The sequence below is a fragment of the Loxodonta africana genome, chromosome 11, assembly GCF_030014295.1.
Source record: "Loxodonta africana isolate mLoxAfr1 chromosome 11, mLoxAfr1.hap2, whole genome shotgun sequence".
Taxonomy (NCBI): Eukaryota; Metazoa; Chordata; class Mammalia; order Proboscidea; family Elephantidae; genus Loxodonta; species Loxodonta africana.
In genome coordinates, this window is record NC_087352.1 from 88,296,042 (window position 1) to 88,323,943 (window position 27,902).

Below are 27,902 nucleotides of genomic sequence, written 5' to 3' on the forward strand. Positions count from 1 at the left end.
CTGTAGAGGGAAGTAAGGTGAGATTTAGATGAACCACCTTGCATGACAGCTTCTAATATTATTCTCTTATATTGTATAAGTTCAGAAATTTTCTATAATCAAATTTTTAAAAGGAGCCATTTTAGTTCTCAGTACCTCAGTTTCCTTTGCTGCAGGCAATATGTTCTTTAAAGGTGAGAGATGTTCTAAGAATCATATAAGAATGAGCTGTATATGCAAGAACTAGAGTACAAAAGTAGCAATGTTATTACTAAACTCTACAAGAATTAGTACACTATTGCTACTTCCTAATAAGGGAAAAATCCTGCATTATTCATTTTCTATACCCAGTTTAAAACCTCTAGAGTAAAGTTAACCAAATTCTCCACAAAGGGTCAAGCCTGAGGATAACCTGTGCTTTAGCTGACAAGATAAAGGGGAAAAAAAGAAAAGGAAGGTAGGACAGCGGTGGGGAGGGAGAGGAGGAAGGGAAGCCAGAAGGAAGCCGGGATGCCCAGTGTGCCTACTGGACGACACAGGAGCACGACACCGGACGCCACAGGCGGCCTGCGCACACTCCTTCTGCGTCTCCTCCACACAGACGTGTGAACGGTGAGTGTAGGGCAGAGCAGAGCAGACGGCCGACGACAGTATCTACTGACCCATTCCGTAACTACTTCTCTATTCCTACTACAGGCAAGCCTTCTGCTGCTTTCAACACCACTCTTGTTGCAACGTAGCAAACAGGAAGAAAGTGAAAGTAGCCAGAGAGAGGGAGTCAAGTTTCAAGAAGCTTATCTTACACAGCAGTCAAGGGGAGATAGTGGTAGTTTAAATTCCAGTGATGACAGTAGAAGTGCAAAGCAATAGAGTCCGGAGATATTTAGGACTTGGTGACTATGCGTCAGAAAACAAAAGATGCAGGAAAAAAAATTTAACTGTGAATGAGATCATTTAAGAGAAAACAAATACATAGCATTATAGATATTTTGAAATAGGCAATTAAACAGCAAAACAAACATTTGAAATCTAGACTGCTCTACTTAAAAAAGGGAAGGGAGCCACCAACAAAATATAAATAAGCACATGCTAATTAAAAAATACAAGTCCAGGTCTCCATTGATGGAAAGAAACTCACCTAAGAAACTAAACCAAAAAAGAATCAGGAAAAGTTTCATAGAAATAAATGGTAGATGAGTAGACCTTTCAAAGGAAGAAAGAAGAAATTTCAGAAAAGTACAGTGTGTTCAATGATCCAAGTGAAACTTAGTTTGGCAAGACATGAAAAACAGACTTAGAAATAAATTACATAGAGTCAGTCTGGGAAATGACAAGATCAGACATGATTTTGGACCTGCACGCTTAAATCACTACATGAAATGGAAAAACAAGGATATGTGATTTAAGAAACAAGTTCTATAATTTAGTAGCTAGGTAACACTCAGAATTTACTTAAACTACTTTGGGACCCAATATTCTCATCTATAAATTCAAAAAAAACTTTATTTCATATGGAAACAGATGTTGTGAGGCTAAAGTGATACAGGTGAATGCACGCTGAAAGGCTTTAAAGAAAAATGCAAACATAACAAATTATACTGTACTTAATTCAATTTTCATGCTGTTCTAGTTTTAAATTGTTTGCATTTTTATTATGTTATTAATTTTAAATTAAAAAAAAACAAGAGATACCAATGTTATGTTCTCAAATTGGCACAGATTAAAACTAATATCTCTATGCATGTGAAGATGCATTAAGAGAACCAGTCAGACACCAGTGAAAGGGAAATATAAATGACACCTCTTTATGGAAGGCACTTGCAAAATGTTTCCAATGACTTTGACCTTGCCTTTATATTTTTTAAAAGGTAAAAAAAAAAAAAAACCACTGTTGTCCAGTCCATTCCTACTCATAGCGACCCTATAGTTCAAAGTAGAGCTGCCCTATAGGATTTACAAGGCTGTAATTTTTATGCAAGTAGACTGCCACATCTTTCTCCCACAGAGCAGATGACGGGTTCGAAACACCAATCTTTTGGTTAGCAACCCAGCACTTAACCACTGCACTATCAAGGCTCCTATTTAAAAGGTACGAGTAAAAATTTAATGTCACTAATACAATATCAACTAATATCAATATGGATTACATCACAACATAAAGAAAACAAAAATCCTCACAACTGGACCAATAAGCAATGTCATTATAGAGAGAAAAAGGTTTGAAGTTGTCAAGGATTTCATTTTACTTGGATCCACAATCAACACCCACAGAAGCAGCAGTCAAGAAATCAAAAGATGCACTGCACTGGGCAAATTTGCCTCTTTAAAGTGTTGAAAAGCAAAGATGTCACCTTGAGAACTAAGGTGTGCTTGACCCAAGCCTTGGTGCTTTCAACCGCCTCCTGTGAATGTGAAAGCTGAACAATAAATAAGGAAGACCAAAGAAGAATACTCAGTATACCATGGACTGCCAAAAGAACAAATTTGTCTTGGAAGAAGTACAGCCAGAATGCTCCTTAGAAGCAAGGATGGCAGACTATGTTCTCACATACTCTGGACATTTTTACAGGAGGGACCAGTCCCTGGAGAAGGACATCGTGCTTGGTAAAGTAGAGGGTCAGTGAAAAGAGGAAGACCCTCAATGAGATGGACTGACACAGTGATGGCTGAAGCATCTCAATGATTCTGAGGATGGTGCAGGACTGGGTAGTGTTTCATCCTATTGTACCTATGGTTGCTATGAGTCGGAAACGACTTCATGGCACCTAACAACAACAACATCAAAAACATGGGACTAGCTATACATAACTTATGGCAGTCCATGGAAGGGAATTCTATAGAGTTACTAAACCATGCTGTAGAAGAAATGTTATTGTCATGGTCAAATATATTATCATTCAATAAAGTACATAATTTGTAAACAACTACAGTACACCATTTTGGCAAATAATTTACATAATACATGTAATGCATGTGCCGTGTGCACAGAGAAACTAGAAAGATGATCCCCGAAACGTGAAAATGGGATTACCCTTTCTCGTTTCCCAAATTTTCTAGGAAGCAGCTGGGAGAATAGCTGCATTTAATATACAGTATAAGCACCTGAGATGCTGGTGTATGTCCCTTATAATTAAAAGTTAGACACAAACGCACCTGAGATGCTGGTGTATGTCCCTTATAATTAAAAGTTAGACACAAACAAAAACATGAGGGGCCATAAGTAAATATTTAGAGAAACCAAGATTCAGTTACTTAAATAAAAGAGTATGTAACTGCTACTTAGATGGTTTTTATTTCTTTTAACCCTTCCACTGACCTATTTCATGCTAATGAAAAAAAAAAAAATGTACCTCATCTAAGTAAATACTCCTGGTTGTCACAGGCCTAAAGCTAAAGTCCAATAACTACATATGTCTTACCAGAGAAAGCACCATGACCAAAAAAAAATCATAATATCAAATACCAGTAATACTAAATATCTACACAATGGTTAAGCTTCTCAACAAGATCTAAAATAGGTTACCTATTTAGTTCCACCATCGCAAAAAAGTAAAATGTGCTAAACATATTGGCATCCACTATGCATTTGGAAGTTAATCGTAAACTAACTGTGCAAATGTTCCAATAAGGGTTGGTTAATTAGAGAGAGAGAGAAAACGTATCCCAACCTCCCCAACTTGACAAAACAAAACAAAAAAAGTCCAGTTTTCCACTATTCCCCTATTTAAATATTTTCATCTCTAGGATCATTTTCCACAAAGTACAAAGATAACATCATTCATGAGCTCATAATCTGTGTCCCAGCTTCTTTAAAAAGAACTATTTAAACACACAATGACAACTGGTAAAAAAAAACCTTCTATAGTTCACGGTTTTAAAGAATACTTCAGGAAAGCCATTAACGTACACAAAAGCACATCCAAATCCTTTCTTGGCTCCCACAGTTCAAATGCCAACAAAGCTACTGAACAGCTGTGAAACAGACTAATGCTAAGAACTGAAGAAAGTAAGCAAAGCAACCTATTTACTCCCCTACCAAAATGAGCATTACAGAACTTCAAACGAGGATGTAACTCATTTACTTTAAAACAGAAGCTGATACTTAAAGAAACATAAAACAGGAATAGAAAATAAACAAGGCTAACAATTTACTGATCAACTTTGGTAGCTTTTTTGTTTCCCTTCATTATATGCACCCAATTCTTTCTCATCTAAAACCACCCCCTCCCAGTCTAAACCTCCTTAGCCCTAACAACTTATTCCTCAAAAACTTCATTTCATGACATTTAACTCCCTAACTAACCCCATTAGTGCCTTTGCTCCTTTCTAGCAAATACCATGCTGCCCTGGAGAGTTAATGCTGCTCCTTGGCTAAGCTTTATGGAGACATCTGCCATCGTTAAATGGACCACCTGGTGATGGCGTCTGACTCATTCCACTGACACTCAAATGACCATCTGCTCTAAGTTTTAATGGCACCTTGCCTAAGTTCAATAACTTAGAGAATTTACACAGCTAAAGATTTCTGTTGGAAAATTTTACAACGAGAACATGCTACTCAAGATCCATAACCACAAGTTCTTGAGAGCCAATAAAAACAGCTCAAATTCTGTTCAGGCAAAAATTTTAAATTTTCTAGATAGAGAAGACGATTGAGAGAACCAGAGTTCTCACTATGAGCAGTTCAGTATATGAAACACTATAACACAGATCACCATAATAGGTGTAAAAACTATTACTTTATATAAAAGTAAAAAATAAACAACATAATTGTTCGTTAGCAAGAAAATGGATACATATATAAGGTATACTATGGAATACTACCTGACATCTAAAATGAATGTACAAAAGCCCATACAATCAACATCATGGATGAATCATTTAAATATTATGCTGAGTATATAAAAAAAAAATTACAGAATACAAAGAGTTGCCAATATAGTACTAAATACTGTTTAGAGATACATTAAGTAGCATAAATGTAAAGAAACCCATGGAAATTGTTTTAAAAAAGAAAACACCTAATTTCTGGACAGTAGCCCTTAAAAGGAGGGGGAAAAAAGGGACTACAACGGGGAAGTACACAGGACATTTCAACTACATTAGTTCGTTTTGTTTCTAGATGGGTTCACAAGTGTTTGTTATATTATTTGTTTACATATTTTGGATACCTCAAATATTAGGTAATTATGAAACTTTTTAAAATAAAAAATAAATATCCCTATTACACTAGTATGGTACCTAGTTAACCACCTAAGTTTTTGCTTTAATTAAAAGATTTTTAACATTAAAAAAGAATTCATGAGCCACTAACCATTATTCAAATGTAATTATTGTCACATAACTGTCTGTTGATGTCATTCAACCAGTCAAGGAATTCTATTTCTGATTTATGGATTCTTTCAGCTTTAACCCCAAATCAAATGTGACAAAAAATATTACAGAGATTAGGGTAGGTTAGCCAACTAGAGTATGCATCTTACTCTCCTTGAACCATCAAACCACTTGAATGATTCAGTAGTTGTCTCAAATTTAATTAAAATTCCTAATGAGGGCAAGGCCTTTGTGACCTGCCAGCTGGTTGTTATATTCCACATTCCTTACTCTTGAGAAACTCTAACTTAATAATTACAATTGTTATTATTAGTGCTACTAAACCCGTTGCCTTTGAGTCAATTCTGACTCACAGAGACCTCATATGTGTCAGAGAACTGTGCCCCACAGGATATTCAATGGATGATTTTTCAAAGTAGATCACCAGACATTTCTTCCGAGGTGCCTCTGGGTGGGCTCAAACCTCCAACCTTTCGGTAAGCAACCGAGCAAGTCAGCCATTTTCACCACCCTGGGACTCCATTAACAATAAAACCCAAACCAAACCCACCTCTGCCAAGTCAATTCTGACCCATAGCTACCCTACAGGACAGAGCAGAACTGCCCCACAGGGTTTCCAAGGAGCGGCCAGTAGATTCAAACTGCTGACCTTTTGGTTAGCAGCCAAATACTTAACCACTGTCCCACCAGGACTCCCCATTAATAATACTAGCTATTATTTATCAGTACCAAGCTTGGTGCCTTAGGTACATTTTCTTATTTAATCTTCCCAACAATCCTAAAGGGTAGACATTATTATCCCCATTTTATAGATGAAGAAACTGAGGCTCAGAAAAGTAAACTGCCTGAAGTCACACAAAGATAGTAAGGGACAGCATCAGATTCAAACCCAAGCTGGTATGCTTACAAAACTTCACTCTATCAGGGTTTTTTCTTTTTTGGTGGACCATCTTTTGACAGATTTATTTATTTATTTTTAAATTAATTTTTATTGTGCTTTAAGTTAAAGTTTACAAATCAGGTCAGTCTCTCACACAAAAATTTACATACACCTTGCTATACACTCCTAATTGCTCTCCCTCTAATGAGACAGCACAGTCCTTCCCTCTGCTCTCTCCTCGTGTACATTCGGGTAGCTTCTGGCCACCTCTGCCCTCTCATCTCCCCTCCAGACAGGAGATTCCAACATAGTTTCATGTGTCGACTTGATCCAAGAAGCTTGTTCCTCACCAGTCTCATTTTCCATCCCCTGTTCCAGTCCAATCCCTGTCTGAAGAGTTCGCTTTGGGAATGGTTCCCGCCCTGGGGTAACACAAGGTCTGGGGTCCATGGCCTTTGGTGTTCCTCCAGTCCCAGTCTGACCATTAAGTCTGGTCTTTTTACGAGAACTTGGAGTTTGCATCCCACTACTCTCCTGCTCCCTCATGGTTTCTCTGTTGAGTTCTCTATCAGGGTTTTTTTTACGTATTTCTCTCTGATCCTATCCGAAGAATAATTACATATCTAGGGCACTATGTTCCCCATTCAACCTACTGCATTCAAAACATGTTCTTAAATCCTATTTTAATATATAAATAAGTCTCAAAGAGATACTTTTAAAATCTTAAAGATTATCCATTTTCAGTCCATTTCAATAGGGTACATAGAGTGAAACACCATCTACTTCCAACTCTTACTGTATGTTAAGAAAATGTCTTTGAAGGTGTCTCGCCCATAGTCTATACCTCCTCTCATCATCTCTTCTGCTGGACAAGTTATTCCCTCATCTATTTTTGTGGCCTCTGTAAAATACTTGTATTTATAATACAGTAATACTTTATTACCATGTGGGCACACAATCAAAAGAAACAAGTAGTCAAACTAGGAATATAATTGGCAGTTTTAGTAATATATTTGTTATTTAGCATTTGTTACATAGGGGTACAAAATGAATGAGGTGAACCATAAAATTAATAATTTTACCGATTTTAATTCTTTTTTCATTATGCTAACTGGTAAAAGACTCATTATTTGACTTGAGGAGCGGAACACCTGGGTACCTTGACCTAGTCCAACATCATTTTACAGTGAAGAAGTACAGCTCAGAGACAAATGTTACAAAAGGGGAAAAACTGAACACTGACAGACCAGGATTGGAATCCCCACCATTAACTTGTTACTTGTGAAATCCTGGGCAAGTTAGTTTATTTCTTATGGCCTGTTCTCTCATCAGTAAAACGAAGCCTACCAAACATCACTCTTATGAGAAAACCAAACACTCGTATCATGAGTGTGCTCAGAGAATATAAACTAATTTTAACGAAAGCAAATCTCTACAAAGGTATATCTGCTTAAGGAGCAACTTAAGTGGTTAAGCACTCAGCTGCTAACGAAAAGGTCGGTGGGTGGTTCGAACCCACCAGCCGCTCCACCGGAGAAAGATCCATCAGTCTGCTTCTGTAAAGATTAACAGCCTTGGAAACTCTACGTGGCAGTTCTACTCTATTCTATAGGGTTGTTAGGAGTAGGAATCCACTCGAAGACAACGGGATATCTGCTTAAGTATATATACGTATACATACATATATATATATGCACACATATGTAAGTATATGTGCGTGCATATATATATATTCTCCAAAGCTGAAAATCAATGTCTGGACCATCTGCCTTTTTCCACTATTTATGACACTTAACTCCTCCACTTATTTAAACCCCACCTTATCTTAGTTGTATTCTACAAATTCATTTATAATCCAGTTGTTCAGAGTTCAGGGCCCATTTCCCTCAGAAATAAAATTTTAAAGATAATTTAGGTACCAGACTATTGCACAAGAACCTGTTGACTCTACATGGAGCTAATCTCTGGGTGTGAAAATATAAAAATTGTTGCTGTGTTCCTAGTTCTACCTGAGGAGATAGTTCAATCTTGGCAACCATATCTCCCGGACATGATGGCAAGAGAGTTAAGAAATGGGTTAAAGATAACAAGGAAGAATGTTCTAAAACAGCCATTTTCCTGCAGGTACTTAAGATACTTAAGCTCCTTCTTGGTGACTTACAGCAATGGTACCCAAAGTGAAATACATGACCTAGGAGATACAAAAGATGGTCCTTTGAAGTGCAAGAGAAAATACAAATCTACATTGCCTAATCCGTAATTCCAAGACCCAAAAAAACCCTAAGAAAAAAAATTTTTTTATTAAGTTGGCAGCAAATTCACTTAAGTGGTAAAATCTGGCCTGAACAAACAATAGCCTATATACAGCATACAGTCTTTAGTGTCATAGGCTGCACTGCAGAAACATTAATGTATTTGACCCTAGTGTGTTGCTGTGACCCCAATGTTGGTGTTACTACGTGGCAAACATCGTATTATGGTTCTAAAATCTGAAAGTTTAACCTCAGCCCAAGCATTCTGAATAAGAGGTTGCAGAGGTCCATTAAAACTTCTACTTTCACATTTACTTGCTCGCTAAAAATCTAAGGATGAAATTAAGTTTTACTCATAAATTGGTACACTGACACAAGCGCTCACTGGGTCCCCATAAATAATCACATCACACATGGACCACAAGGTAGCCCGAGGGTGAGGGAGAGTCCGAGAACCTGGAGGGATTAACAAGGCCCTCACTGGTGTCTGCCTGTAACATATTAAGACACGCTGCAGCTTTTGTGTGCCTAGGTAAGTAGCTTTGGGGACTGTATCCTTTTTAATGATGAAAATTATGCACATCACCAATAAACCCTCATATCTGCACGCTTGCAATTATTTTTTATTTCATTTTAAACTTCAGAGGGTCTTGAATTCACTTGTTCAAAATATGAAAGTGAAATACCTTCCAATTAGTTTCTAAGAAATTATTGGCCATGGAAAATCACCATCTCAATTTCAATACAAACTTTTACTTCACTGGTAAATGGGACCGAAAACAGAGTACCAAGGTTTAGCACACTGTATTTATTAGTCAGGATTCAGTCAGGAGGGAGAAACCACGCCACCTCTAGAATGGGGAAACAAAGAAAAAATGGGATTATTAAAATCTAAGAGGCTAAAAAGAGAAGCCCCATGGAGCTGGGATCGAGACCTTTAATGAGGGGTGGCCAACTGGCTGGTGCTATTGTCTCTCATGGGTGCACACTAAGGCTGGTTCTGGTGGCACTGGAAACACGCAAACTGAAATCAAATGCTCACACAGACCCAACAGGGATCCAACTGGCAAAGGAGAATACGTGCAGAGTATGAAGGGTAGGTCTGAAGCCAAGAGACCAGAACGGCTTAATGACCAGCATACATAAATCAGAAATGCACTTCTTCCACTCACATCTGTGAGGCCTCCTTTCTAGCTACAGCAGATAATAAAATCAAGAATAGAAATAAACTGAACTTAGACTCAGACTTGACTTGCTAAGATATTGAACCAAGATTTTCAAAAATAATAAAGAACAATCACACTGCTCTCACTAAAAAACAAAGGAACTTTTTTTTTATTGTGCTTTAAGTTTACAAATCAAGTTAGTCTCTCACACAAAAACTTATATACATCTTGCTATATACTCCCAATTACTCTCCCCCTAATGAGACAGCCCACTCTCTCCCTCCACTCTCCCTTTTCGTGTCCATTTTACCAGCTTCTAATCCCCTCTACCTTCTCAACTCCCCTCCAGGCAGGAGATGCCAACACAGTCTCAAGTCTCTGCCCGATCCAAGAAGCTCACTCCTCACCAGCATCCCTCTCCAAACCACTGTCCAGTCCAATCCATGTCTGAAGAGTTGGCTTCGGGAATGGTTCCTGTCCTGGGCCACCACAGGGTCTGGGGGCCATGACCACTGGGGTCCTTCTAGTCTCAGTCAGACCGTTAAGTCTGGTCTTTTTATGAGAATTTGGGGTCTGCATCCCACTGCTCTTCTGCTCCCTCATGGGTTCTCTGTTGTGTTCCCTGTCAGGGCAGTCCTCGGTTGTAGCCAGGCACCATCTAGTTCTTCTGGTTTCAGAATGATGTAGTCGCTGGTTCATGTGGCCGTTTCTGTCTCTTGGGCTTGTAATTATCTTGTGTCCTTAGTGTCAAAGGAACATATTTTGATGGAAAGCAAAGTTTTTAAATTTCTATTTTTGTACAATTTTTTAATTAATGTACTAAGTTAGTACAATCATAGATGGATATGATCTATGAACATAAATTTATGGAAGTACAGGCACAATTATTCCTGATAGGATTAGTATTAGGAGAGTGATTTAAAAAAATTTTCTAGTCTACTGGCCTCAGTTTCTTCATGTGTAAAATGGTGATAATTTTAGTATCTACTCCTCACTGGTGCCCTGGTGGCACAGTGGTTAAGAACTCAGCTGTTAACCAAAAGGTAAGCAGTTTGAATCCATCCTTGGAAACCCTATGGCGCCATTCTACTCTGTCCTATAGGGTCACTATGAGTCAGAATCAACTCGATGGCAGTGGTTTCTCTTGTTGTTGTTGTTCATTCCTCGTAGGATTCTTATGGAACTTAAATGAAAGAACTCATGTAAAGGTTCAAAACAGTGCTATATAATATTAATTAATCAACATTAATGTTATTGCTATCTTCTTGGGACGTGCACTTGCAGACATTAATGACTTTTACTCCTCTAAAAGAGTGTTAAGTGTTAAGGATCTTTATACAGATCCTTCCCAAAGTCAAGTATGCCTAGGTAAACTGATCATACAATCAAACCACTCACTAAAAACAAAAGAAGTCATTAGAAATTAAGACATTCACTTGCATTTTTCTACCTAAACTTTTTACAAACCTGACCTGTGAAAAGCTTAATTTTTAAAACTTTTATGGAAATTTTGGACAGTTTTCACATATTATGTGCATATTATAACAACTCATCATTTGCTATATGTAATCATATATACATATTTTTCGATCAAATATATGACAAGTATTCTCTTAGCTGTACGAGATATGATACTTCACTTAATATGTCTTCAACAAAGCATGAGCCAGTATTTCATTCTATTATCATAACATAAAGAGTCCCTGGGTGGCACAAACGGTCAAACAATGGGCTGTTAACAAAAAAGTTGATGGTTCAAATCCACCCAGAAGCATCTCAGAAAAAAAAAGCATGGCAATCTACTTCCAAAAGATCACAGCAACTGAAAACCGTATGCAGCACAGTTATGCTCTGAAACATACAAAGTCACCATGAGTTGAAATTGACTTGATAGTAACTGGTTTTATCCTAACATAAAACCAAGAGTAAAAACCGAGGAAAAAAAAGAAGCAAAAAATATGCCAAAAGAGAAACCTCTCAAGGAACTCAATTAGATGCAGGGTTTTATTTCTGCTTTGCAGCCAAGGAATGTCCTCTGAAAAAGCAAAAATCTGATCATGCTTCAGCAGTGCAAAACATGAAAACTAGATGGAATGAAAATACTTTCCCCAGGGGGCAGAAATTATCTCATCTGATTATTCAAAAAAAACTTTCATATAAAAATGATTAGAAGCTAAAAGCATTATAGTCATAAATTTGTACAATGGCATGTAATTTTTGCCAGCATGTTACTTACATGAAACTTGCAACATTATAAAAGGCAAACCGTCCTTTAGTAATCACCTGTACTCTATGATCCAGCAACATAAAACTACATAAGGGAATTAATCACGGCTGCTTTTATGAAACACTTGCTATGAGCTAGGCACTCGGACCTATCACCTAAATTTTCCAAACGATCCTAAAAGATAAATACTAGTAGCCCTCATTTTACAGTTAACCAGGCTCATGGAGTTAAATGACTTGTTCACCATCACATAATTACAAAGTTTCAGGCCTCGGATTTAAACTCAGATTATCTCCCACTCCAAACTTTCCACCATTGTGCTTCTCAGTAAATTCAATTCTGTAGTGAATTTAAGAGAAACTGAAATAAGGCATTTGAAAATTAAAACAAAAAAAATCTACCTGGGCTATCAAAGAATCACTAGACAGTCATCAAAACTAAAAAAATATTTAAAGATGCTAAGTATCAGTTTTGGCTTGAATCATTGCTGGCGAGTAGATTCTGACTCATAGCGACCCTACTGGGCAGAGGAGAGCTGTCCCATACGGTTTCCAAGGAGTGCCTGGTAGATTCAAACTGCAATCTTTTGGTTACCAGCTGTAGCTCTTAACCACTATGCCACCAGGGTTCCCTGAACCACTTTAGAGAATATATATTTTTCATATGATTTTAGTTATAAACACGGTAAATTACTGTCCTTCATTTAATATAGTGAAGTGGATATTGAGAAATACTGTTGTGTTCCTTGAATTTGGCTGTATTCAGACATAAGAATGAAAATACTAATACTACATAAAACATTATATTCTACAGCAGCTACTTTTTTTTTTTTAATCATAGAAAGCACTTATGGAACTTCCAATCCCTCTTAGAAATGTATACACCGGTCCAGTTTGGATCACGTGCCCACTCCTGGCACTATCGTCAGTGGGGTCACATAAGAACAAAGTGGGGGTGCTTAAGATGAAGATGCTGGTCAAGAAAAAAAGCGGGGATGCCTCATACACACAGCTAAGCAAATACAAGCATAACATTCGCAACACTGATGACAGTACTGTGTAATGAACTGCAAGCGTATTGGTAATAAGCATTCTATGCCTAATAAAGGAAACCCTGGCGGTGCAGTGGTTGAGTGCTACAGCTGCTAACCAAAAGGCTGCCTGTTCAAATCCGCCAGGCGCTCCTTGGAAACTCTACGGGGCAGTTCTACTCTGTCCTACAGGGTCGCTATGAGAATCGACTCGACAGCAATGGGTTTTTATACCTAATAAAAAGCTATAATTTCTAAAACTTTCTAATTTTGAAATAGTTCATGAAACAAAAAAGTACAAAATCACTTAAGACGTTAATATACTCACCATCCAGATTTAACACATTAACATTCTGCCAAGTTTGCTCTGATCTTTCAGGAAATTACAGATATAGCTCAAATCTCCATCCCATCCTGCTTTCTTCCTCTTTCTAAAAGTTAAACATCATTCTAGTCTGTGTTTATCCCTTTTCAACAGACATTTTTATGTAAATTTTAGATTTTTTAATGTACATAAAAAGCATAGTGTCTTCAGTATCCCACTGAAACCTGCTTTTTACCTTTAACATATATTTGGTAAATACAGGCCTAATTCTTTCATTTAACTAATAATATTTTATCGTATGACAGTAACATAATATACTTACTACCCTATTTGCAAACTTTTAGTAGTTTCTGAATTATTACTATTATAAATAATATTGCAATGAATTTCTTTACACATCTCTCTCTGTAGGTGCATGTCTAAGAATCGCATAGACACACACCTAGGAGCAGATTTTCTGAGCTGCAGGGTACGTACATTTTTTAAGTTTACGAGATGTTGCTAATTTCTTCCTCAAAGAGGTTGTGCCAATTTATTCTCCCACCTATAGCCTGAGAGTTCTGATTTTCTCACATTTTTCAGCAACAACAGTATTCCTAGATTTTTGTCAGTCTGAGGAAAAATGGTATCATTTTTTAATTTGTTCTTTCCAGATTAACTGTGAGTTAGCTACGGATTAGTTATTAGCACTTTACTGTTAACATTTAATCAAATTTTCAAAGCTAGAGGACAACTGGAAACCCTGGTGGTGTAGTGCTTAAGCGCTATGGCTGCTAACTAAAGGGTCGGCAGTTCAAATCTGCCAGACGCTCCTTGGAAACTCTATGGGGCAGTTCTACTCTGTCCTATAGGGTCACTATGAGTCGGAATCGACTCGATGGCATCGGGGTTTGGTTTTTTGGTTTAGAGGACAACTTATATTTAAACTGATGTAATCCATCATTTCATAGATACAGGGGAAAGCCATCCCAATTCTAACGTCTAATAGAAATTTTTCTATCAACCAAGGCAATATAATTATCTATGCAACCCCTGGCCACACATACTAACATAAATACTAATAAGCCAACTATGGGGTAGTTCTACTCTGTCCTATAGGGTTGCTTTGAGTCGGAATCAATTTGACAGCAACGGGTTTGGTTTTCTGGTTTCCTCATAAAACAAAAGACGCCTTCTAAGTGAGGTGGGATTTCAGTAATTTGAATACTGGGCAAGATCTGACAGTGAGAGGTATGATAGTGTCATACTTTCTGCCAAGGGATGGCTTCAAGAGTGTGAGGGATGACCAGGACTTTAAGCAGAATGTTTCCTACAAAGAGACTGTAAAACATTAAGGACCCCAATAAAGTAAAAAAAAAAAAAAAAAAACCCTGTTAGCAAGGGCTCACCAGCGGGAGCTGGATGATCTGACCGCCTTACATGCAGCTCGATTACCTGCTTTGGTAGCAAAAACTTTCTTTCACAGAAATGACCTGTTTTCTTACAGGATGCCAAATAAACTACCTTTCACATATTGTACACACACACACTCACACACACAGAAAAAAGTGCAATAGTCAACAAAAGTGTTACATTAACCAAGTTAGTAAAATAATCATACCATGAACCAGCATAAGACTTCTCATCTTCAACACAAAATTCTAGAAGTTAATGAACACAGTTTTCAGAGAAAAGGATTTTGGACCTGGAATTGCATATACAACCTAATTATCAGTCAAGATTGAAGGGGTAGCAAACATGATAAAATAAAACAATTTTCAGGCCTGCACGGACCCGAACTACTTACTCTTTCTCAAAAAATTAAAGAAAAAGGCTTTTTCCAGCAAAAGGAAAAAATGAAAAAAGGGGAAAGCATCTGATATAAGACAGTAATAAAAAAGCCCCCAAATTTTTAATCCAATTAATTATTAGTGTAACTGTGAAGTTTAATGCAATTTTAAAAACAAACCCTAAAACACAAAACGATCATGTACTTACCATGGGGAAAAACACAATGATTTCGGACTACTTTTCCAGATACTTTTCATAAAACCAGGGCAACAGAAAGAGGAGGATGTGTAGGGCAGGGGAAATTAAAGAGACTGTTTAGTTTTTTACACATGCAGAAAATTAATTCTCTAACCAGTCTGTTAAATATTAAAAGGTAGCATTAGGAGGATAGAAAAAAGGAAATAAAATTTCCAAATCCTAAGGGGCAGTGAGGTAATATGTATATGAAAATAGAAAAGCAGTAATTAAAAATATACATATATAATCATAATAAATATAAACAAGCTAAATTCTATTAAATGTCAAAGGTTCACAAGTTCAGTGAAGACAAAATCTAGCCATGTCATTTACAAGACATTCACAGAAGCTTAAAATAAGTATACAAAGATATAAATACACAAAGATGCTTGCTGCAGCACTCTTTAAAATGGAAAAAAAAAAATGCATCAGAAGTCGAAGAGTTAAGTAAAATATTTTGTACCTATTAAATACTATGCACCTACTAAAAAGAGTAAGACATTTTCATGAGCTCACATAGAACAATGTCAAACAGAAAATTAGTGAGAAAAGAAAGCTGAAGAACAGCATACTGGTATACACCCTTGGGGAGAAAGAGGTAGGGAGTACATATGTATCTTTCTCTGTGTAAGTGTGCAAGTTTGAGACAGAAAAATACTGTTACCTTATTTGACCATATAAGTAGTACTTAGTATATTATTTAAACAGAAAACATATGTGTCAAGTGGAAAAAAAAGCATGAAACAAAACTAAATATACAATAAGACCTCAACTGGGCAAAAAATGCATTTGAAAGAAAATATACCAAAATAGTCAACTCTGGGCAACAAAATTAAGGGCAACTTTTTCTTTTTTATATTTTTAGTTGTTTCCAAATTTGTTACAATAAGCATGAACACTTTTATCATAGAAATGCACTTAGAATAGTTTAATCAGCTAAAATCAATGAGAAAATAAAAATCAGACAAGAATTTTTTTAAAGCATTTGCCAACTTAAAACAGGTGTTACGTTGCTGGAGCCCTGGTGACACAGTGGTTAAGAGCTCAGCTGCTAACCAAAGGGTCGGCAGTTCAAATCTACCAGCCACTCTTTAGAGACCCTATGGGGCAGTTCTACTCTGTCCTACAGTGTTGCTATGCATCAAAATAGACTCGATGACAATGGATTTTTTTGGTGGGTTGTGTTGCTTGGTGCTGTCAATTTCGACTCATAGAGAGTAAGACCAAAGCTTCACTTCTTTTTTCTTTGTATTATTTTTTTATTGTGCTTTTAGTGAAAATATACAATTCAAGTCAGTTTCTCAAACAAAATCTTATACACACTATATCATGTGAGCCTAATTGCTCTCCCCACAATATGACAGCACATTCCTTCTCTCCTCCCTGTACTTCTCGTGTCCATTCAACCAGCTCCTGTCTCCCTCTGCCTTCTCATTTCGTTTCCAGACAGGAGCTGCCCACATAGTTTCGTATGTCTACTTGAGCTAAGAAGCACACTCCTCACCAGTATCAGTTTATGTCTTATAGTCCAGTCTAGTCTTTGAAGAGTTAGCTTAGGGAATGGTTTTAGTTTCGGGGTAACAGAGAGTCCGGGGGCCATGACCTCTGGGGTCCCTCCTGTCTCAGTCAGGCCACTAAGCCTACTCTTTTTACCAGAATTTGAGGTCTGCACCCACTTTTCTCCTGCTCCATCAGGGATTCTCTGATGCGTTCCCTGTTAGGGCAGTCATCGGTGGTAGTCAGGCACTATCTAGTTCTTCCGGTCGCAGGCTGATGGAATCTCTGGTTTATGTGGCCCTTTCTGTCTTTTGGGCTCATATTTTTGTTTCTTTGCTGGTCTTCATTATCCTTTGCTCCAGATGGGTTGAGACCGATGAATACATCTTAGATGGCTGTTTGCTAGCTTTTAAGACCCTAGATGCCACTCACCAAAGTGGGATGCAGAACCTAAAACTTCATTTCTAAGTTGGTTATTTAAATTTCATAATCAATTTCCCACAGAAAAATACTACAAATGGTGATTGTTTCTGAACTACTGTACTATAAATGCAAGAGAAAATGATACAAGGGAAAGAGCAGTGAGCTAACTTTTCATCCTAACATCTGCCATTCACCAGCTATGTGATCTCACTGAGCCTGTTCCCTTTTATCTGTCTTAGGATAATATTTACCCACATATTAAATAAGACAAAAGCTCTTTGAAAAGTGCAAAGCGCAATACTGAGTTTTACTCAGAAAATATTCATTCAGAGCCATAACACTGCTGGAAGATGGGGATATAAGAATAACACACACCTTCCCCTCAAAGTAATAACATAGTGCAAAAGACAAACAAGACATCCACTGTAATGGAAGCACAGGGTGCACTGAGACCACACTGGATAGCAATTAAAGAGGGTAGAGAAGAGACCCTGGTAGGTGGCCACCTAGGAACATACCCAAAAGGAAATATCTAATCAGTGGGATAAGGCTGTCAAGTACAGAACCAGAAATATATTAAGACAGCATTATAGCTGCAAAAAAAATACATATATTAGAAAGCTGTTACATGTTACTTAATCTCAGTTTTACACTCTCTTCTCCCTGTCCGATAAGGACTCTCTCTAAAACTGAAGACATGTATTACTGACAAACAATCAAGGCTTGGAATCTGCTGAGAGGAAAAGGAGAAGACAGAGGGCCTGTGCATCTGAAGTAGACAAGCAAGCCATTTAGTGTCCTACTATTCAAAGTGGCCATGGACCAGCTGTATCTCCACCACCTGGGAGCTTGTTAGAAATAACCTCTGTTGAATCCCAGACCTACCGAATCAGGACCTACATTTTAAAGGTCCTCGGGTGCTAAACCTGAGAACCATTCATATGGGGGGTCTACTGGTTGATTTCTTAAGGACCTTGATTCGATCAAGCTATGATCAACAGGAAATATTATTAACAAGATGGAATTCCATAATTTAAAAAAAAAAAGTTTTAGCAGATGGAGATAAAAAGAGCAAGAAATTTTATTCTTTAAAATAGGTAGGATCTACAGGAAAACCAAATTTTCCTTGCAGATGCCATTAGTAAGAAAGAGCTCATGATATTTCATCAATCAGGTCAGGACCCTATTGCCCAAACATTACTCCCACAAGCCCTGTTTTCTCCTAAGGTTTTGTCCCCTTAACAATACCTTTTGCTCCTATAGTTCTAGAATACAGGTAAGAACAGAATAAGGAGTCTCAGAAAAGGAAAATCTGTCATTTTTTAACTCAGGGTCAGCACTTTGAATACTTCAACGGAGCACAAACATCTAAGGAGTTTTCCCATCCACAGTCTGGGAAATATTCTTTGCTAGAGGTGGGGGAAGAAGCCCTGGTGGTACAGTGGTTAAACTGCTCAGCTGCTAAACAAAAGGTCAACAGTCCAAACCCACCAGCTGCTCCAAAGGAGAAAGATGCGGCAGTCTGTATCCATAAAGATTTACAGCCTTAGAAACCCTATGTGGCAGTGCTACTCTGGCTTATAGGGTCGCTATGAGTCGGAATCGACTTGACCACAGTAAGTTTGGTTTGAGTTAGGTAGAGGAAGAGAACAAAGAACTGCCCCTACAACAGCTTGGACAACTGTGACCAGAAACTAGTTTTGAATAAATCTAACTTTTTGTTAGAATAGCAAGAACCTTAACATGAAGTTCAAATTCATTTTCTCCACTCTCTCTGGTAACAATATAACTCTGCAGTTAAGTGACTACGAAAGCAAAAGTAGAAATTTTTCTCACCAAACCCTATAAAATCAGTCCCTATATGACAAAGGATCAACTATACCTACTTGATAAACCTCACAAAATTAACTCCAAAGTAATTAAATAAAAACATGCATATTTCCATAATCCTTCTGCATACTACAAATTAGCCAAATATATCTGGGCACAAGATAAGAAGTTAAAAAATGTTGGTGAGGATGTGGGGAAACTGGAACCCTTACCCACTGCTGGTGGGAAAGCAAAATGTGGAAAACAAAGCAGTACTTCCTCAAAAAACTAAAAATAGAACTACCATAAAATGACCCAGCAATTCCACTCCTAGGTATATACCCAAAAGACTTGCAAGCAGAGACTCAAAAAGAGACATGTACACCAATGTTCGCTGCAGCACTATTCACAACAGCCAAACAATGGAAACAACATAAATGCCCATCAACAGACAAATGAATAAACAAAATGTGGTACATACATACAATGGAACACTACTCAGCCTGCAGGAGAACTGAAGTCTTCACACAGGGTACAGTATGGATGGAGCTTGAAGACATTATGCTGAGTGAAATGTCAATCACAAAAGGACAAATATTCTATGACCTCACTTACATAAAAGATAAAAAAAAAAAAAGGCAAACTCTATTAGCGGTTACAAGGGATAGGAAGAAGGGAGAGAAATGGAGTGGGGGTTACTGTTTATGGAGTACTGAGTTTGTTTATAGCAATGGAAAAATCTAATTAATCAAGGGAAGGGCGGCACAGCCAAGTATTATAAGTGCTGTCGATAAATCGTACACCTGTAAAAAGCCGAAATTAATCAAAGTTATATGATAGGCATATTCAGAAAAACACAAACAAAAAAGAGCAGCTGCTGAGGCTGCTTATGTATAACCAAACACCTCATGGGATTTGGTTCCTTGGTTTGGAGATTTAGGATCATGGTTTCATGGGACATTCCAGTTAATAGTTCTAATATCACGGTTAGTGCTCCCATTCTACCTCCTAGTTCACTGCATAATGCCTGGGGTCTTAAAGCCTTGCAAGCAGCCATCCAAGGCACAACAATTGGTCTCTATTCATCTGGAATAGCAGAGGAAGACCGAGAGTCAGGTATGGGAGGAGAAAATGGAACGTGTGGCTAATTGCCTCCATGAACAACTACCTCTTCTGCTGTAAGACCAGAAGAACTGGATGGTGCCCAGCCATCATTACCATACATTTTGATCAAAGATTTTGTAGAAGAATCCTGACCAAAAGAGGGTAAGTATAGACCAGAATTTCAAATTCTCATGGAATATTCAGGAGCCATAGAGGCTGGAAGAGCCCCTGAAATGACTGCCCTGAGACAATATCTAAACCTTAAACCCAAAACATCCCCTGAAGTCTTCTTAAAGCCAAACAATAGCTTAACCAGTAAAAAATGTCTTATGGAATCAAATGACAACAGCAACTCGAAAGATTACACAGGAATCTTAGGGGGCAGTAAGTTTATGTTAATAAAAGAGGAACAACTCAGAAAAAGAGGGCAAGAATGTTGCACAACTCAAAGAATGTAATCAATGTCACTGAATTGTACGTGTAAAAACCTGAACTGGTGTTATGTTTTGCTGTGTATATTCTCAGCGATGGCAACACTATTTTTTTTTAAGTTATATATCATTCGATTATATACTAAATGCTAGTCTTCCCAAGTTTTGGCTATCCTGGGCCATAAATTCAAAAATATCATGTGACTCCTAAAAGAAAAATATAAAGTATATGCCAAAAAGTACAGACACCACATACAACCCCAAGAAAAAATCTCCAACACACGGTGATAAAGTATCAGAAAGATTCACAGAGACCCAACCATTCCAGGGTCCTTTCACCACTCAAAGTTTCACAGAATAGTTGTTCACTTCTTAATTCCCAAACACACTGCAATAAATTGTGGCAGAGTAAGCAGGGAAGAAAGAAAGTATGAACAATCAAAGGCAACCTTGTTCTCCTTCTGGTAAATATAAGAGTGTATTTTTTTAATTAACTATGAAATATGTCAAGCACACAAACAGGTAAATAAAACAAACACCTATGTACTCACCACTCAGTTTAAGACATAAAATATTGCCAAAACAGTTAAAGCCCTGTTGTACCTCCAACTGCATGACATTCCCTTCACCGCTTTTTACCTTAATGATATCCACTTCTTTGAACTTTGTATTTACAATTTCCACGTAGTTACGTATACATTTTACCACACTTCATATCCCTAAACCAATAAATCTCAATGGGGCGGGGAGGGAACACTTTTGCCCCCAGGGGCTATTTGGCGATATTTGGAGATCTTTTTGGCTGTCATAACTGGGAAAGGGGGTGCTTCTGCATCTAGTCGGTAGAAGCCAGGGATGCTATTAAACATCCTACGATGCACAGGACTGACCCCCAAAGCAAAGAATTATCCTATCCAGTCCAAAACGTCAATAGTGCCAAGGTTGAGAACCCCTGCCCTAAAGAATAAACAGTATTGTTTTGCAACTTAATATACTACAGATTTTCTTTTCAACTTGATTTAACAGTCACTTTCTCTTCTATACAGCTCTCCACTGTACAAGTTCACACAGTTCATTTATCTACTCTCTTGTCAATGGACATTCAAGTTTTTTTCTAATTTTTTGCTTTGACATACAATACCGCTACGAACATTCTTATATAAGCTTCTTTGTGCTCAATGAGAGATTCTCACTAGGGCAGTGATTTTCAGTGTGCTCCTCAAATCCCCAGGGAAGACCCTAACACTGTCTCTGGGACTTACTGAGGTCATAAGTATTTTCACAATAATCTTAAGATATTATTTGCCTTTTTCATGTTAATACTGCAATGACGATGCGAAGGCAATAGTGGGTAAAAGTGTTGTTGTTAGGTGCCGTCGAGCCAGTTCTGACTCACAGCCACCCTATGTACAACAGAACAAACAATGTCCAGTGTTTGACATCCTCACAATCATTGCAATGTTTGAACCCATTGTTCCTGCCACTGTGTCAATCCATCTCCTTGAGGGTCTTCCACTTTTTCACTGATTCTCTACTTTATCAAGCATGATGTCCTTCTCCAGAGACTGGTCCCTCTTGATAACATGTCCACAATACATGAGGTGAAGTCTCGCCATCCTCACTTCCAAGAAGCATTCTGACTGTACTTTTTCCAAGACAGATTTGTTCATTCTTTTGGCACTCCACAGTATATTCAACAGTCTTCTCCAACATCATAATTCAAATGCATCAACTTTTCTTTGGTCTTCCTTATCCATTGCTCAGCTTTTGCATGTACGAGGCAATTGAAAATACCATGGCTTAGGTCAGGCGCATCTTCGTCCTCAAAGTGACACCTTTGCTTTTGAACACTTTAAAGAGGTCTTTTGTAACAGATTTGCCCACATCCTTTGATTTTTTGACTGCTGCTTCCATGAGCATTGATTGTGGACCCAAGTAAAACGAAATCCTTGACAATTTCAGTATCTTCTCCATTTATCATGGTGTTGCTTATTGGTCCAGCTGTGAGGATTTTTGTTTTATGTTGAGGTGTAATCCACAATGCAGGCTGTAGTCTTTCATCTCCATCAATAAGTGCTTCAAGTCCTCTACACTTTCAGCAAGCAAGGTTGTGTCATCAGCATATCACAGGTTGTTAATGAGTCCTCCTCCAATCCTGTTGCCGCATTCTTCTGCATATGGTCCAGCTTCTTAGATTATTTGCTCTGCATACAGATTGAGTAAGTATGGTAAAAAGATACAACCCTCACACATACCTTTTCTGATTTTAAACCAGGCAATATCCTCTTGTTCTGTTCAAATGACAGCCTTTTGGTCTATGTACAGGTTCTGCATGAGCACAATTAAGTGTCTCAGAATTCCTGTTTTTAGTCAGGTTTAATGTCATCATTAATGAGACATATGGATATCATGAACCTTCAGATATGACTTATACACTAAGAAGCACATATGGTATTCTTGCCAAAAATACATAATCTGAATTTAACCATGAGGAAACAAACATCAGACAAACCCAATTTGAGGGATATTCTACAATACTATTGGTTAGTACTCTTCAAAAGTGTCACGGACAAAGACTGACTGAGGAACTGTCCGAGACTGGAGGAAACTAAGACAGGACAACTAAATGCAATGTGTAATCCTGGATTGGATCCTAGACCAGGAAACGGACACTTGTGGGATAATTGATTACATGTGAATAAGGTCTTTAGATTAGTTAATAGTACTGTATTAATGTTAATTTTCTGGTCTGTAATGGAACCCTTTTTACTAGTTCTGCAACTTTTCTGTACATCTGAAATCACTTCAAAATGAAAAGTTAAATTTTTTTAAATGTTGACTATTATATAAATAAGTACCAATTACTCGTTATAATAAATATTGAGTAAATCTTACAGAATGTAATAAAATGCCAAAGGACACCAATTATTAAACAGTTGGAAGAAAAATTATTGACCTGTGGTCAGACATGAGCTTGAGCTAGCATGGTAACACAATTTTAAGAGTACAGAAACAAGCATATGCCTTACGCACTGCTGCTAAGAGTGCAAACTGGTAAAATGCCTCCACAAACATTTAGTTAACATCTACCAAAATCTTAACTATGCGTACACTTTGATACAGCAATTCCACTTCTTCAGAAGTACTCAACACATATGCACAAGGATATACGCACTACATCATTATAAATAAGAACACGTGAAACAACATAAATCCCCATCAATAAAGTACTTGTTAGATAAATCCCTGTGTCCAGGCTCTAGAATACTATGAAGCCATGAAAGAATAAGGTAGTCCTACATGTGCTAACAGGGAACAATCGTCAATATGTATTATTAAGGGAAATAAAGAAAAAGTGCAGAAGAGTGAATGCAGTTTATTACTATTTGTGCTTAAAAAGGAGAGTAGATTTACAATATAGTAACATACATGCTTGCAATACTCACAGTATTCTGTAAGAATACACAAGAAACTAGTAACAATGGCTGCCTCTTTTTGTACTGTACCTTTTTTTTTTTTTTTTTTCCGATTTGGCCACGTACAAACATCCATTTCAATGTTCAAAAAATTAGCTAATAAACCGAACACATTTTTACGAATTATCTGCTCAAAAACTGAGTTGACTTGTGTTATTTCATAACTTACTGCTGGTAACAATAACTATGAACGAATTTCGAGATTTGTTAAGCTTAGTAAAACAATCACAATGCCTTAAAAAAAAAAAAACTAAACTCGTTGCCGTGGAGTCAGTTCCAACTCACAGAGACCCTACAGGACAGAACAGAACTGCCGCATAGGGTTTCCAAAGAGTGGCTGATGGATTGGAACTGCTGAACTTTTATTAGTTAGCAGTCACAGCTCTTAATCACTACGCAGCCAGGGATCCAGCCTTAAAATAACGCCTTAGAGTTTGTTCATTTAGGTACTCTGAAAAGTATCAAATTTTAAATTTGATCTATGTTTTATTCAGAATTTTAAGGCTGTCTACATGAAAATGAATATATTAAAATAGACGTTTATTCTGTGAAAGCAAGCTTTCTGTTTATCATATTATGTAAAAATTGTAGAGATAATAACAAACAGACTCCTGATATTTAGTGAATCAAAAAGGACACTGACTCATTGCTGAGTGAGTAAAGAAGTCTCTGGCATAACCTTAAGCATGAGACGGAATATTAACAAAAAAAATAAAGAATGTCAAGTGTCACCTATCTTGGAAAAAGTAACACAAAGAAATGGTTCAACAGCTTAGGCTGTTTTCCCCTAGGATATACACATAAAAATTTAAACAATATTGACGAAAAATCATTCTACAGTGTCCCAAGTACCATCTGGCTACCGAACTCCATCAAGTCGTTGTGTGTGTTACAGGCAAAACAACAACAAAAAAAAACAAATCTACAAATCTGAGGTAGTACCAAAGGCCCCTCGGTATTGTACCGGTCAACAGAGCACCATATGGCAAGGCAAGCCTCCCTTCAGACAGTCATCACTGGGTGGCTGATTAATTTCAATGGCCTATTAGACAGGCCTCTCTAGAACCCTTCCCAAAGGAAGAGGAGGAGGAGGAAAGGAACGGTGTCTGTTGTCTGGCCGACGTTTTGTGTCTTCCAGGTTTGAAAGCATCCTGGTGATGATGCTGCCATCATTTCCCTTGGGGAGGTCTTTTCTGCAAGTTTTTGTTTACTAGGCATTGAAGTTAAAATTCCCCTTGGCTCTTTCCCTTTCCGCTCACTCCTGCGGGGCGCGGCCGGGAGGGAAGCCGCTCCACCTGGGGGCTCTCGCCCGCGGTACTGCCACCCAACCCACCTCGCCTTGTCCCCACGCTCGCAGGCCCGGGGCCAGGTGGCCGCGGCTTACCCGTGGGCGCGCTGTCCAGGATGCGCAAGTCGTAGGCCCCGGAGCAGCGGTAGTTGGCGGCGGTGCCGTTGTCCCACACTACCACCACTTCCTCGGGGCTCTCGAAGCTCCGGACGGTGCCCACATGGCCCTCGCCGCCGTCCTGCTTCCCCCACTTCCAATCCGGGCCGCGCACTACCCGGGCCCCGACCCCTTCCACCATCACCCGGTTATTCCGGGAGTTACTCATCGGGGCCCGGGCGGTGGGCTCCGCTGCTGCCGCCGCCGCTGCTGCCGGGGGGCCCGTGAGGGAGCTGGGCCCGGGCCGGACCCTCGGCGCCGGCGGGGGCGGCAGCGAGCCCCGGGGGACGTGGGAGTAACTCACGGGGGCGGCGGCGCGGTCCCCGCAGAGCCCGCAGCCGCTGCCCAGCCGTCGCCGTCGCCGCCGCCGCGCCCCCCGCTCGGGCTTGAGACCCGACCGCAGCGGCTCGGAGGCAAAGGCGGCGGCGGCAGCGGCGGCGGCGGCTGCGGCGGGCGGGCGGGCAGGGGGGAGGGGGCCGTGGGCGGGGACTCCCCCGCTTCCTCCGGGCTCCGCGGCCGGGCCAGGAGACCACGCTATCGCCCGGCCGGGAGCGCGGGGAGTGCGGGGGGCCGGGGGAGGCTGGCCCGGCGGGGACGGCGAGGGCGGCGGGAAGCAAACTTAGCTGCCGGCTTTTTTTCTCCGCCAGGCCCTCGCCCCAGGGTCGGCGCCCGAGCGTCGGCGCCGCCGCCTCCCCCGCGGGCAGCGGTGGTACCTCTCGGCGTCCGGCGAGCGCCCGGGCCCAGGCCCCCCTCTCCCTGCCCCCGCGCACGCCGCCGCGTTCCTCCCCGCCGCAGAGTCCCCGCCGGGCGAGAGCGGCTCCACATCCGGGTACTGACGCACCGGACGCCGGAGCTGCAGCTCCTCCGAGTGACTAGGAGGGGGCTCTTCAGGCAATAATAGAGCGGAAAGGGTTTCGGAGAGTCGCGCGACTAGGGAAAGAAAGGAGAAGAAAATCGATCCCTAAGCGTCGGTCCCCGGCCCAACGAGCGTGCGCATGTTCACGGCCCGGAAAAACGGGGTGGAGGCCCAGCCCGGCCGGGCCGACGAAGGGGCGGACCCCTGGAGTTGTCGCCGACTGGTGGTACGGCGCGTCCCATTGGTTGTGAGGAAAGGGGCGGGGCAAGAAGCTCCTCCGGGCTGGCCGGGAGGTGGGGCCGGAGGAAGTGAGGGTTGGGGTGCGAGCGCGCCTACTGAAACTCTGTAGTTATGATGAGATCTGTCTTTGGTTAAATTCCGGTGTATCTAGCTGTATGGTGTACACAGTGTGAATTTGGGATTCGTATTGTTTCCGTCTTCTTTTTTTTTTGAACAGGGGCAGGGAATAGGATGGATTATAGAACAGGTTAAAGGCGACCTGTGTTTTTGTATGTGTAAACTGGAAACACTTCAAACCAGAGTGGGTGGTTAGTGATATGTTTTTAAATTAAGCAGAATGATACTGAATGATATAAGCAAAGGATAAAGCCTTTTGGAAGGTTTGTCTTGGCTTATTGCGAAGTCAAGGTGGTAAATGGGCTCCAAACAGCACAAGCTCTCCGGAAAGAGCTTACAAGCACTTGCCGATTGATAACGACTCCCGCCCACAACATAATTCAGCCCCAAATTGCAAAATGCAACCTTGAAGATAAGGACTACAAGAGTGGTATCTGGCTGCAATTACTTAAATGACACTATGATGCGTAGAGTTTAAAACCATTGTTCTCAAAGCCCAACACAGATACACTGTTAGTGTGAACTGTTAGATTTTTGCTAGAGTCTAAGGAGAAGGTTTGGGTTTGGGTAAGGAGAAGGGAATACTCCAGCAGAGTCAAATCAAGTGGAAAAGACAAGACAGTGTAAAATGGAAGCGATGAATTGCTATGTAGTGAAATAAGTAAAACGGTCTTAATTTTCATGTAAATAAAAACTGAAGAAAATGCCAATTATAAAGTACAAATAAAGCTAAATTTGGAGTCTAAACAGTTAAAATATTTGCTCGGAATCGCCAAATTTTTACTCTGTGTTTCAAAATATTTTCACCCTGGAAATTTTAAATGTGCTGTTCCCAGAGTTACTCAACCGCACCTATTCAGTTAAGAACACTTATGTATACATTGCAGGGATTGCAACCAATGTTGGAAAACCATTTGTGTATAAGTTTTGAATGAGAAACGAATTTGCACGGTAAACTTTCACCTAAAACACAATGAAATATTTTAAAACTGTAATTTAAATTTTAAGCATTGGAGAAAAAAAGAACACTCTTGTGGATTTCTACTCTACCAACTCTTCATGCTCTCCTTCGGATCTTTTCTGGTTTCTTTCTTTGTTTGTTAGCCAGTTAAACTGATCAAATGAATTAATAATTTGATAAGATTCTAGAATAAAATACAGCCACTGTTAAAGAGTTATACTTTTGGTTGACTTTGTGTGATAAATTGATTCAAGTAAAGGCCAGCTGAGATGTCAGACCCTTAATAGTGCAACCTTGCATTTTACATCAGTAATGTTTAATTGTGTTTATATTTACTATGACAT

The 27,902-nt window shown here is 39.3% G+C and overlaps 1 protein-coding gene across 5 annotated transcripts in view; it reads right to left on the reverse strand.

The window, feature by feature from the left end:
* The window catches only part of MIB1 (MIB E3 ubiquitin protein ligase 1), a 155,739-nt gene extending 129,317 nt beyond the window's left edge, over positions 1–26,422 (reverse strand). The window contains exon 1 of one of the 5 annotated variants that reach the window (XM_064294654.1): positions 26,226–26,422. Coding sequence is in view for 4 of the 5 variants with exons in the window: in XM_064294650.1 (XP_064150720.1) it covers positions 25,325–25,553 (229 nt within the window). In the remaining variant the exon portion in view is untranslated. Of the gene's footprint in view, positions 1–25,324; positions 25,630–26,225 lie in introns of those variants that run through there. The other 4 variants (XM_064294650.1, XM_064294652.1, XM_064294653.1 and 1 more) reach the window with 4 other exon arrangements.
* Between the last annotated feature and the right edge of the window lie 1,480 nt (positions 26,423–27,902).